The sequence below is a fragment of the Bison bison genome, unplaced genomic scaffold (assembly GCF_000754665.1).
Source record: "Bison bison bison isolate TAMUID 2011002044 unplaced genomic scaffold, Bison_UMD1.0 scf7180017864201, whole genome shotgun sequence".
NCBI lineage: Eukaryota > Metazoa > Chordata > Mammalia > Artiodactyla > Bovidae > Bison > Bison bison.
The window spans coordinates 2,140,100-2,152,481 of record NW_011494773.1 but is presented as its reverse complement, the minus strand read 5'-3'; the positions used below and the strand labels follow the sequence as shown (position 1 = coordinate 2,152,481).

Here is a 12,382-nt window from a genome sequence, read left to right as displayed (position 1 = left end):
CATAGACGGCAGCCCACCAGGCTCCCCGTCCCTGGGGTTCTCCAGGCAAGAAAACTGGAGTGGGTTGCCATTTCCTTCTTCAGTGCATGAAAGTGAAAAGTGAAAGTGAAGTCGCTCAGTTGTGTCTGACTCTTCGTGACCCCATGGACTGCAGCCCACCAGGCTTCTCCGCCCATGGGATTTTCCAGGCAAGAGTACTGGAGTGGGGTGCCATTGCCTTCTCCAAACATCTCTTGAGCTATTATTAATACTTCATGTCGGGTAGAGATGGGGTGGAAGATTCATCTGTCAATTCAAAGAAAGAAAGTGAAATTGCTCAGTCGTGTCCAGCTGTTTGTGACCCGTGGACTGTAGCCTACCAGGCTCCTCCATCCATGGGATTCTCCAGGCAAGAATACTGGAGTGGGTTGCCATTTCCTTCTCCAGGGGATCTTCCTGACCCAGTGATCGAACTTGGGTCTGCCACATTGCAGGCAGAGGCTTTACCCTCTGAGCCACCAGTTCAAAGCAATTCTAATAAATTTCCAACAGGATTTTCCGTGGATGTTTACAAGCTAAGCTAAAATTTATGTGGAAAAACAAAGGACAAAGCATTACCTAAACACTCTTGAAAAGTAGAGACCTATTTCAGCTCCTGTTTCAAGGACCTATCCTTCTATATATCAACATTTAGTATGAAACTATAAAGGTCTGTCTAGTCACGGCTATGGTTTTTCCAGTGGTCATGTATGGATGTGAGAGTTGGACTGTGAAGAAGGCTGAGCGCCGAAGAATTCATGCTTTTGGAGAAGACTCTTGAGAGTCCCTTGGACTGCAAGGAGATCCAACCAGTCCATTCTGAAGGAGATCAGCCCTGGGATTTCTTTGGAAGGAATGATGCTAAAGCTGAAACTCCAGTACTTTGGCCACCTCATGCAAAGAACTGACTCACTGGAAAAGACTCTGATGCTGGGAGGGATTGGGGGCAGGAGGAGAAGGGGACGACAGAGGATGAGATGGCTGGATGGCATCACTGACTTGATGGACATGAGTTTGGGTGAACTCCAGGAGTTGGTGATGGACAGGGAGGCCTGGTGTGCTGCAATTCATGGGGTCACAAAGAGTCGGACACGACTGAGCGACTGAACTGAACTGAACTGATATGGGATATTAGTATAGGGATAGGCTGAGGGGGGAAATGAATCAGCCTGGAGAGCTCAGAAACAATCCAGGCATATGTGAAATCTTGATATATGACAGATCTGGCATTATATTAATAGAACAATAGGGAAAGATAGATTATTCAGTACCTGAGCTGAACCAACTGCTTATCTGTTGGACACCCAACACAAAATCTAACTCTAAATAGATTAAAGAATTTAAAAGGAAAAAGTAAAATCAGAACTTCTGAAGGAAAATAAAGGAAAATTTCCTACGTACTATCTCGGGGAAGGGTTTACTAAATAACATTGGCACAAATGGTATAGAAAACTTTGGTAAATGTGGATGACATGAAAGTTAAGAACTCCCTCATCAAAAGGCATGAAGAAAAAGACAAGACCACTTGGGAGAAGACACTTGCAGTACAAAGCCACAGTACAGAACTAGCAGTAACACAGAGGTGCATGATACAGCCCCCACCACCTCAAGTTTGCAATGTATAGGTGTTGTTTTGTTTGTTTTTTAAATATTTTGGCCACACCTTTTGGAATATGGAATCTAGTTCCCTGACCAGGGATCAAACCTCTGTCCCTTGCATTGGGAGTTCAGAATCTTAACCACGGGACTGCCTGGGAAGTACCAATATATAGATGCTAAGAAAAGAAAATGAATAATTTCCAAATGGTATCAGAAGCATTAAGATAGAGTCATGAACAAAGTAGTATAAGAACACAAAGGAGAAAACATTAATTTTGGCCAAGCGATTTTGAAATGTTTTGCAAACTAAGACCTGATAGGCTAACAGGGGTCCCCCAGGAGAAAGGTGTTAGGGAGCAGCCGAGGCGCAGGAAAAGTCATAGAAAAAAGCATGGGGACTTACCTGGTGGGCCAGTGGTTAAGACCACACTTCCAATGCAGAGGGCGCAGGTTTGATCTCTGGGGTCTAAGGGGACTAAGATCCCATATGCCGAGCAGGATGGTCAAAAAATAAAATAGCAATAACAAAAATAGTTTTTTAAAAAAGCATAAAGATGCAGAACACGGTAAAAGGCATAAAGACATTTAAATTAAAATGGAAATTTTTAAACTACAGAGAGAAAATGTACTAAAAACAATTACTTTAACTGAACTTTAACTATGAAATTGTTACAAGCAGGCTAGCAGCTAACCCTAAGGAATGGGAATGGGGAAGGTGAGACTGGAGTACTTTCAGTGTATTCTGTACCCTTTTGTAGTATTTGATTTTTTTTACAGTGAATGTGCTGATAATTTTTTGTTTTGCGTGTGCATATAAGCTTTATAATTAAAATTTCGTTGTTTGTGAATCTCCTGGTGGTCCAGTGGTTAGCACTCCATGCTGTCACTGCCAAAGGCCCAAGTTCCCTCCCTGGTCAGGGAACTAAGATCCTGCAAGTTGTGCAGTGTGACCAGAAAAAAATTTTTTATTTTATTTTAATTTAGCAAATTTCCAGTTCAACATGGTATGTTTGGTATACCCATTTAAATTCATGTCTTCCTAAAGGCCCATGAAAATGACAGGAAAGGAATAAAAAGGCATAAACCCAAAAAGGAACAATAAAGCAGACAAGAACAGACAGGAAAAATTAAAAAATAAATGTGGGTAGCTCCAAAGCAGATAGGGACATAAAGTGCTTTTAAACAAGCTAGTGCTTGAGCCCCAATCCCAGAAATTCTTTTTTTTTTCTTTTGGCCTCTTAGGGTGGCATGCTGGATCCCAGTTCCCAGACAACCCCTCACCCCTTGCCTCCAACCCCCCAGCCCTGCAAGGAAATTTGGAGTCCTAACCACTGGACCTAGAGGGAAGTCCCCAGAACCCCAGAAATTCTGATTTTTAGAGTCTAGTCTGGGGTCTGGGCCTCTGTAATTCTTAGAAAACTCCCCTGTGATTTTAATGGGTGCCAGGGTCCAGCCCCGGCTGATCCAGGGTATTCGAAGGAGAGACGGCTTCGTTGACCTATTTATTTAAATATTCATCAAAGATATAAAGAGTAATAGAATGAGGATAGCTCAGTGAGGAAATTCAGTGGAGAAAAGAGGCTGAATAATTCAGCCAGAAGGTGAGAGAAAGAACGACATGGGGAGACCAAGTTTCGGTGAACAAGGCCCGCACTTTATTTTTGAAAGTAGTTTTTATACCTTAAGTTATGCATAGAGGATAATGGGGGAAGGGCTAGAGTCATGCAGCAAGCCAGGCTTTCTTCCTGCAAACTTATCATATGCAAAAGTTTAGGTGATTTGCATCATCTTCTGGCCCAGAGGCCTGTTAACATTTTAAGACCCTTTCTTCAGAAAACTTATTTTTCTCTAAAGGTGATTAGTCAGGCGCCACCCTCCAAAGGCATTAAAGTTGCATTCCTATAGGGCAAAGGTGTGGTGGGCTACAACAAAAAAGAATTAACTCAAGGGTCCAAGGTTACAAACATTAAAGCTACTACTTACACCAATTACATTAATCAATACACTGCCAGGGACACAGCAGGTAAGGGATATGGAGACTTAGCAGCAAACATTGGCCCAACAAGTGAAAAACCCTTCACCAATACAATTTCTAATCAATCTTTTAATTTATCAAAGGACTCTGTATTTAGACAGTTTAGAACATCTCATGCCTCTCACAGTTGGGAGGCTCTGAGCAATCACATGTGGCCAGAAGAACCTATTCAGGCAGGCTAGAGGACTTCCAAAGGAGTTTGTAGGTTGAAACACTATCACACCCAGGAACTTTATTAACTGGAGCTGTTAGTTAACTCTTTTTTCAAAAAGAGGTAGTGGGGGGACAGCCCCCCATAAAGTCAGAGGTGTAGGTGAGAGCACAAAGCAGAAAGTAGGCAGACTCTGGTTTGGGGGGTAAATGCTTGAGAATTTCCAGGGGGACTCCTGAGGCCCGATCCCGCCTTTGTGTATGCGGAGCCTCCTTCCTCATGACCTGTGCCACGGGCGGAGTTCCTCACACTGGCTCCTGGCAGTGATAGACTTCCAGTTAAGCTATTCCAGATCCTGAAAGATGATGCTGTGAAAGTGCTGCACTCAATATGCAATATGCCGGGAGATGGCTCCCGGCAAATGGGCAGCTTAGTGGAAAAGCTCTGTCAAGCTGGCAGTTTATGTAGTGAAAAGTGGGTATATTGAAAGCAGTGCTTTCAGCCCCCATAGAGTCACCTGTAGAGCCTTAACAATCCTCCTGGACCTCTTAAATCCGTTTTCAGGAAACAGAACCCAGATAGAAGTATTTTGCAGAGAGCTCCCCCAGAGGATTTCCATGCACAGCCAAGGTTAAACACCACTGATTTAAAGAATCTTGTGTGAGGGACCTCTCTGGTGGTCCAGTGGCTAAGGCACAGTGCTCCCAATGCAGGAGGCACAGGTTTAATCCCTGGTCAGGGAACTGGATCCCATATGCTGTAACTTAGGAGTTCACATGCCACAACTTAAGAGTAGCTTAAGAGTTGAGTTCACATGTCACAACTAAGACCTGGCACAGCCAAATAAATAAACATTGTTTTAAAAAAATAAAGAACCTTGTTTGAACTGTGTGACTCAAGTTTTCTAATTTGGTAGAACTTTGTTTTCTTCTTTATAAAATGATCAAATGGTGGTTTCCTTCTTAATAAAAGATATTAACTATCATCTGTTCTATTTAACCTCAGAGGTTCTTGTGAGGATCAAGTGAGACAGTGTGAGTGCTTTGGAAATTGACTATTGCTGTACAGATGTGGCCCATCACACTTAGAAGAAAATGCAAACTCTTTACCCAACCCTTCCTTCTCCGCATGGCTATTTTACCACTCCCTCTGTCTCCAGCCTCTGTTTCCCAGCCTTCTCCCCCAGCTCATATCACACTCTAGCCACACCAGCTTCCTGTTTGTTCCTCAACCCCTCAATCTGGCTGCTGCCTTAAGGCCCTTACACTTGCTGTCCCCCCAGAATTTCAAAGGTCTGCCCTATCACAGAAATCTGTTCTCTCTTTCAACACCTCCTCTCCTGATCACTTTTATCTAACTACCACCACCCGTCTGCATTCCCTCAGGCACATTCTATCCCCTTACACTGTTTTATTTTTTGAAGTACTCATCAGTACTTGAAATTACATCATTCATTTGCTTAAGACAGCTATTCTCTGTCTCCTCCATTAGAATATAAGCTCCATAAGAGCAGGGATTTGGGTCCACCTTGCTTGATACACAGTAGGCACTGGGTGATGCACAACAGGTGCTGGGTATATAATAGTGAAGAAAACAGGCAAGGTCCTTGCCATCCCAGAGCATCATTTGGCTGAGATGGAAAAGGAGACAGACAATAGACTAGCAAAGAACATACGGGATAGTTGCATGATGTAATAAACCCTGTGAAGGAAGAAAGCAATGGGAGGTGGGGTGTAGTAAAGAGTATCTGGATGTAATCAGTATTGTGTCTTTGGATAGAGTAGTCACACAAGGTCTCTTTGAGGAAATCACAACCTAACAGATGAGGAAGTCAACCATGAGGAAGATGAGGACGCATGTTCCAAGCGAAGGGAACAATAAGTACCAAAGCCCAGGGGTAGAAAAGAGCTTGGCATGTTTGAGGAACAGGAAGGTACCCAGAGTAACTCAACAGAGAGATTGGTGTGGGAGGAAGTAGGAGAGGCAGGCAGGGGCTGGGCCACAGGGGGCCTTTGGAGGGCTTGACAGTTTGGGTTTTAGTCCAAGTGCAATAGGAAGCCGTTGAAGGTTGTTTTTTGCTTGTTTTTCACTTTGTGGGGTTTGGGGTGTTTTTTTTTTTTCTTAGAGGATAATTGCTTTACAATGTTGTGTTGGTTTCTGCTGTAGAAAGTTTGGTTGTTGTTTGTTTGGGTTTTTTTTTTTTTCCTTTGGCCACACCATGCAGCATGCAGGATCTTAGATGCCCCACCAAGGATCAAACCCATGCCACCTGCTGTGGAAGCACAGAGCCCTAAGCCCTGGACCACCAGGGAATTCCCACATTGAAGGGTTTTAAATTGACATGAGGTATGAACAGAGAAACTAAGTGGAAAATGCACTGAGCAACAAAACCATTAAGAGAAGCAACTAACTCTTCCCAGAACCTGCCAGAGTCCCAGGTGCATTTCTGGGGCAGCACGACCTGGGTTGGCACATTGCATACTTACTGATTGAATGCCGTCCAAGAGAGGTTTTCATTCAGGATGCTGTGTGGCTTATCCCAGAGATGGACCATCTGTGAGAAAGCATCCTATAGCCAAGCAGAGGAAAAGCAAGAGAAACTAAAGTGCAAGGTTCTTCCTTAAGGCCACAAGAAAAGAGCACTGCAAAGGAAGGAACAAGGGGGCTTAAGGTCCATGGTAAAGAAAGCAGAAAAGCTGCCTTAGCTCCCAGCAGCATCTCAGAGGGGAGCAATGCCGGCAGGAGTCTGTCCACAGAAGCAGCAGCAGAAGGAGGCATGGACTATTGGCCTGAAGCTTGTGTTGGCACCCGCCCAGGACAGAATGTTCCAGTAGAACAAAGGAAGTTGACTCAGACCCAGAACCAGAAGGTCAGGATCCAGCTACCCCAGAGGACAGTTTAGCATTTGCCAGAGGATCAGCAAGCCAATCCATAAAAACTTATGTAGTAGAGTGGAAGGGCAGAAACCTGCTTGGCCTGCCCCATGAGGTGGTCAAACTGGCCTGAACCTGCTGGAAGGATGAAAGGGATTTTCTTTAATACCTGGGAGGAAATAAGTCAAGATAAGTAATCTGGAATTAATTTCCAACCCAGGGGCTGGAGTGATATGGAGAACAGGGATTTCTTATCTGCCTCTGACTGGCTGAGAAATCCCACATAAAGCACGTCACCCAGGCTCTTCAGGTTTTTTTCCTCTAGCTTTATTGAAATCTAATTGACATACTCTTCACTTTTCTTATCTGTCATAAGGGAGAAGAAAAATTCCTTGTGAAAAAATAGCTGATATATCTCAGTAAAGAAAATGCATATAAATTCTTAAGCAGAATTCCAATTCTATTTATTAGACTATATATATTTCCCATGTACATTTATATATTCTAATAGATATTCTATAAACACACACATATGCTATCATTTATAAAGCACTTATTATTGCCGAGTGCTTTAAGTATAGACATTTTCTCATATAATCATCATGATACATGACATAGATATCATTATTGTCTGCATTTTATAGTTGAGCAAACTAACATTCAGCAAGTTAAGCAACTTGACCAAGGTCATGTGGAAGGGCAGAGCTGGACTTCCAACCCATGAGTCTGACTCCAGAGCCCACTCTCTGGAATGGGCAACCCAGGATGGTCACAGATCTATTTAGAAAGGGAATCATTTGAGGCAAATGTCTGGGGTCAAAGTAAAATACGCCCTGAGATCTTTGAGCAGTTTTATCAGGAGCAAGTCAAGCTGGCTCAGCAGTAATCCTTTATTACCAACTGTCTCAAATAAGAAGCATGGTGGACTGGGAGCTAGGGAGCTGGGTTCCAGTCTTGCCTATGCTAATTAGCAGTTGACCTTGGACCTGTCATTTCCCCCTCCCTGGGATTCAGTATCCTCTTTTGTAAAGCAAAGTGTCAGTCCCTCAGTTGTGTCCGACTTTTTGCCACCCCATGGTCTGTACCCCATCAGGCTCCTTTATCCATGGAATTCTCCAGGCAAGAATACTAGAACGGGTTGCCATTCCCTTGTCCAGGGGATCTTCCTGACCCAGGGATCAAACTCAGGTTTCCTGCACTGCAGGCAGATTCTTCACCATCTAAGCCAGCTAGGGAAGCCCCTTTTGTAAAGTAAAGGGATTCTATGGGCACAATTCTGAGGGCTCTTCCAACACTCACATTCCGTGATTCTTTGAGTCTGTAAGCAATGTCCTATCCCTATAGACTGACAGGGAAGGCAGGCATGAGTAAGCCCCTATGCTGCATAGCCTCTGTGTCCTCCCCAAGGTCCTCTCTCCACCCTTCTCTGCCCTGTGCTGTGCCCAGGAGGCTGACCAGTACAGGCTGCATCCCCAGGGCTCACCTGCCCTCTGTCTTCCAGTTGAGTGCAGCCAGTATTAAGTGTGAGCAGGAGGCAGGGAGGCCAAGGAGAGAGAGACCCTGTGTCTGCACACACAGACATACACACAGACACACCACGTGTGCGCCTGCCCTTCCTGTCCCCATTCTGACAGCAGCTGGGCTCCTCTCCTGACATATCTCCCATGGGGCACTACTGCCCTGGCCCCAGTTCCCACCGGGCTGCAGGAACACCACTCCCATCCCACACCCCTTTAGATTTAGGGATGATTAGGAATGACGATGGCTTCCTGCTCAACTAGCACCCAGCTGCTTCCCCTTAACATCCACGCCTCCTCAAAGCAGTCCATTCGTTCAGCACTCTGGATTTAAACCCTCCAATGTGCCATCTGTTTCCCACAGGACCCTGACTACTGCAGCCCCTGAGCGTGGGATGGCTTTCCTCCTTATCATTGCCACTGTCTCTCCACATGTCATAAACCGACATAGGAATGCCAGACCTCCTTTCAGAGTCCCACAGGCATCCTTACGGAGTCAGAGAGCCTAGAAATAGGCACTTTCAAGGGAGTGGGCAAGATTCCCCAATTCTCCTCCAGTGGTGGCAACATCAGTATCAATATTCTATTAGCCAAACTCTATTTAAAAAAAAAACAAACTCTTGGGCTCTTTTGAGAGAGGCGACATGGGTAGGACAGACAGACCTGGGTTGGAATTCCAGTTCAAACTCACTGGGTTTGAACCTTGACCCAGTCACTTACAGGCTGTAAGAACTTCCTGTGTCTGAGTCCTCATCGGCAAATTGAGGAAAATAATATCTGCCTCTCAGCTTTGCTTCAAGGACTGAATATGACAATCTATGCAGTTCCTGGCACATTCTAAAGAGATGCTCAGTAAATGTTAACTGTCTTTCTCTCTTAGGCAACTGGGAGGAAGAGGGAGGAAGCCATCAGAACAATTAGATGGGTTAAAGTAGCTTCTCCAGAAATCCCATACCACCTCCTTCAGTTCTCCAACGGAATAGCCAGGGGCTGATACGGCAGAGGACCAAGACAGGAAAAAAAAAAAAAAGAAACTAGGCTTTTGTCAAAAAAAACAATGCTGAAACCCAACTTCAGCAAGCAATTAGGGAACAATAGCTAAATACTTTCTATAATTAGAGAGAGAAGCATCGCAAGTGATGAGAGCGCCTTTGTCTGCACTGACCCTCTTCACCTGAAGACGATCTTGGCTCACGTGAGACGGAGACTGGGGATCTTTGTGTCTTTTTTAGTTTTCTTAAGAAATTAAATCTCACACCACGCTTCTCTTGCCAGGAAGGGAGGGCAGTGGAGGCGGCGAGGACCCTCTAGCCAGAAAGGCACTGAAATGTGACTCACTGTATAGGACTAACTCAATCCTGAAAGAGGAGAAAGTCTTACAGCTTTGCTGAGAGTTCCTGACACCCTGGCCTTAGCCTGATTTTGGGGCAGGTGGATGGGTTGCCATTTCTGTAGGAAGACATGGCAGATGGGTTTTGACCATCACCTAGTCTGCTTCTTTTGTTAAAATCTGTGCTGCGTGCTAAGTCGCTTCAGTAGTGTCCAACACTTTGCAACCTATAGACTGTACCCCACCAGGTTCTTCTGTCCATGGGACTCTCCAGGCAAGAGTACTGGAGTGGGTTGCCATGCCCTCCTCCAGGGGATCTTCCCAACCCAGAAATCAAAACTGCGTCTCTTACATCTTATGCATTGGCAAGCGGGTTCTGCGACCTGGGAGGCCCTGCTAAAATCTGGGGGGCAGCAAATCCTTACTTTTTAACAATGGATATTCCAGACAAAAGCAAAGGAGAGGATATTTACACAAACATTCACACTGGAGAATTGCTCTCTATGTCTCGACAGAAGAACAAAGCTGGCTTCCTCACCCAAAATCTCTATGCCTTCCCAGGCACTTCTGTTCTCCCAGGCCCCCAAGTTCTAACCCAAGTCATCCTTTTCCCTTCATTCTTCTCAACCCCTCATTACTCACTCAGTCTCTTGATACTTCCTTCTTTTTATTATTTTAAAAAATACTTATTTATTTGGCTGTACTGGGTCATAGTTGCAGCATGTGGGATTAGTTCCTTGACCAAGGATCAAACCTGGGCCCCCTGCATTGGGAATGTGGTGTCTTGGCCACTGGACCATCAGGGAAGTCCCTTTTGACATGTCCTTCTATAACCTTTCCCATCTTTCTCTTCCTCCCCATGCGTATCACCACAAGCATTGTCAAGCTCCACACACATCCCATGACTAGACTTCCATCCAGTCCCCCTTCCTCCAAACATTCCACAAAACACCACCTAAGACATTGTATTCAAAATGCCATCCTGTATACCCAGAGTTTCTAAACTACAGCACTCTAAACTAAGTGCTTCCAGTGGTAGATTATTTTAGGTGTGTGATACACACTGTTGGTGTCCGGTTCCCTTGACCAGCTAGTATGCCCATCACCCAATTGCTACGAGTGTTGGCTGCTAACAGCTCACAGTAGCTCCCTTCTCTGGAACACTGATGAGCTGAAGGGGGCTGCCTCACCAGGGAATGTCTGAAAGGTTACACCCTCTCTGATTCCTACATCGTGCTTTGAAGAAGATATCCTGTTTCTCGAATGCTGGGGTGCTACAAACTGTTTCTTTGGGAGAAAACCAGGTCAGTCTAGGAAAATCTAGGACACCTGCAATGCGGGTCCGAGGGAGGCCAGGGAGTTGTCTCCGCCTCCCTGCCTGGAAGGAACAGTTACCGGAGATCTGCCGTGATCCAGGTACTGAGCCACTCCCAAACACCAGACCTTGTTTTGAGAACACTGATGTAAATAAAATGATGCCCCAGCACTGCTGAGAAATCCACAGTTTGGTAGTAGACAAGAGATTTTTTTTTGTAATTGTACAATCAGTTTTCCAGTGGTCAAGGCTGTCTTCCAGTGCAGAGGTTATGGATTCTATCCCTGGTAAGACCCCCACATGCCTTGTGGCCAAAAAATCAAACATAAAGCAGAAACAATATTGTAACAAATTCAATAAAGGGATTTTTATAGTCTATATAGACAAATGTGTAAAGTAATACTGGGGGAGGGGAGAGCCCCTCCGTTCCTTCTTCCTGTGGAGCACAGTGAACTTCAGGATTCAGCAGCTGAGTTCCAGAGTAGATTCTCTCACTTACTTGCTGAGAGAACCCAAGCAAGTCCCTGATGGTGTCTGCTGGCACAAAAGAGTAATTGAAATGCCCCTCGCAAGCCTGGAAGGATATACACCAACTTTATGGAAATTGTCTCTGGATTATGGGATTGCAGGTGGGTTTTGTTTTCTTCTGTTCGCTTTTCTATTTTTAAAATTTCCATAGAGAATAAAGTCCTTTTGAAATCAGGGTTTAATTCTCAGAAGTAAGCTCCACCGTGAAATATTCTCAGTATATACCCTCCTCCTCAGACTTTCTCTATCAGCTTGTCTGTTTAGCAGCATTCTACAAAGGGTAGTTTCTGTGTCTCATTTCAGATCTGGGGATGGAAATATAGAAGATGATCCTGGAATATCTCATCATTCCAGAAAGCATGGACGTTATCGAAAACTATGGGAGTTGGGTCGAAAGTATTCAGAAGTCAACATTAAGAGTCTCCCATTTGCTAAAAGTGGGGCAAGTTGATCATCAATCTGCCAAAATGATTAATGGATTGACACACATCAAATACATTTAACTCCATAAAGTTTACAATGATGCTCAAAAAAATAATCACGTGTAAAGAATAGTAGGAAACCATCTAATTATTATAAATTAGATGGCCATTAAAGAGAAAGAATTGAGCAAACTAAAATGGACTGGAATGGGTGAATTTAACTCAGATGACCATTATATCTACTACTGTGGGCAGGAATCCCTCAGAAGAAATGGAGTAGCCATCATGGTCAACAAAAGAGTCTGAAATGCAGTACTTGGATGAAATCTCAAAAACGACAGAATGATCTCTGTTTGTTTCCAAAGCAAACCATTCAATATCACAGTAATCCAAGTCTAGGCCCCAACCAGTAACGCTGAAGAAGCTGAAGTTGAACGGTTCTATGAAGACCTACAAGACCTTTTAGAACTAACACCCAAAAGAGATCTCCTTTTCATTATAGGGGACTGGAATGCAAAAGTAGGAAGTCAAGAAACACCTGGAGTAACAGGAAAATTTGGCCTTGGAATACGGAATGAAGCAGGGAAAAGACTA

The 12,382-nt window shown here is 44.4% G+C and overlaps 1 protein-coding gene across 1 annotated transcript in view; it reads right to left on the bottom strand.

Annotated features, from left to right (window-relative positions):
* The window catches only part of ADCK1 (aarF domain containing kinase 1), a 138,173-nt gene extending 131,633 nt beyond the window's left edge, over positions 1–6,540 (bottom strand). The window contains exon 1 of the mRNA XM_010844396.1: positions 6,290–6,540. Coding sequence (XP_010842698.1) covers positions 6,290–6,320 — 31 coding nt within the window. The 5' untranslated portion in view covers positions 6,321–6,540. The remainder of the gene's footprint in view (positions 1–6,289) is intronic.
* Positions 6,541–12,382: the final 5,842 nt, after the last annotated feature.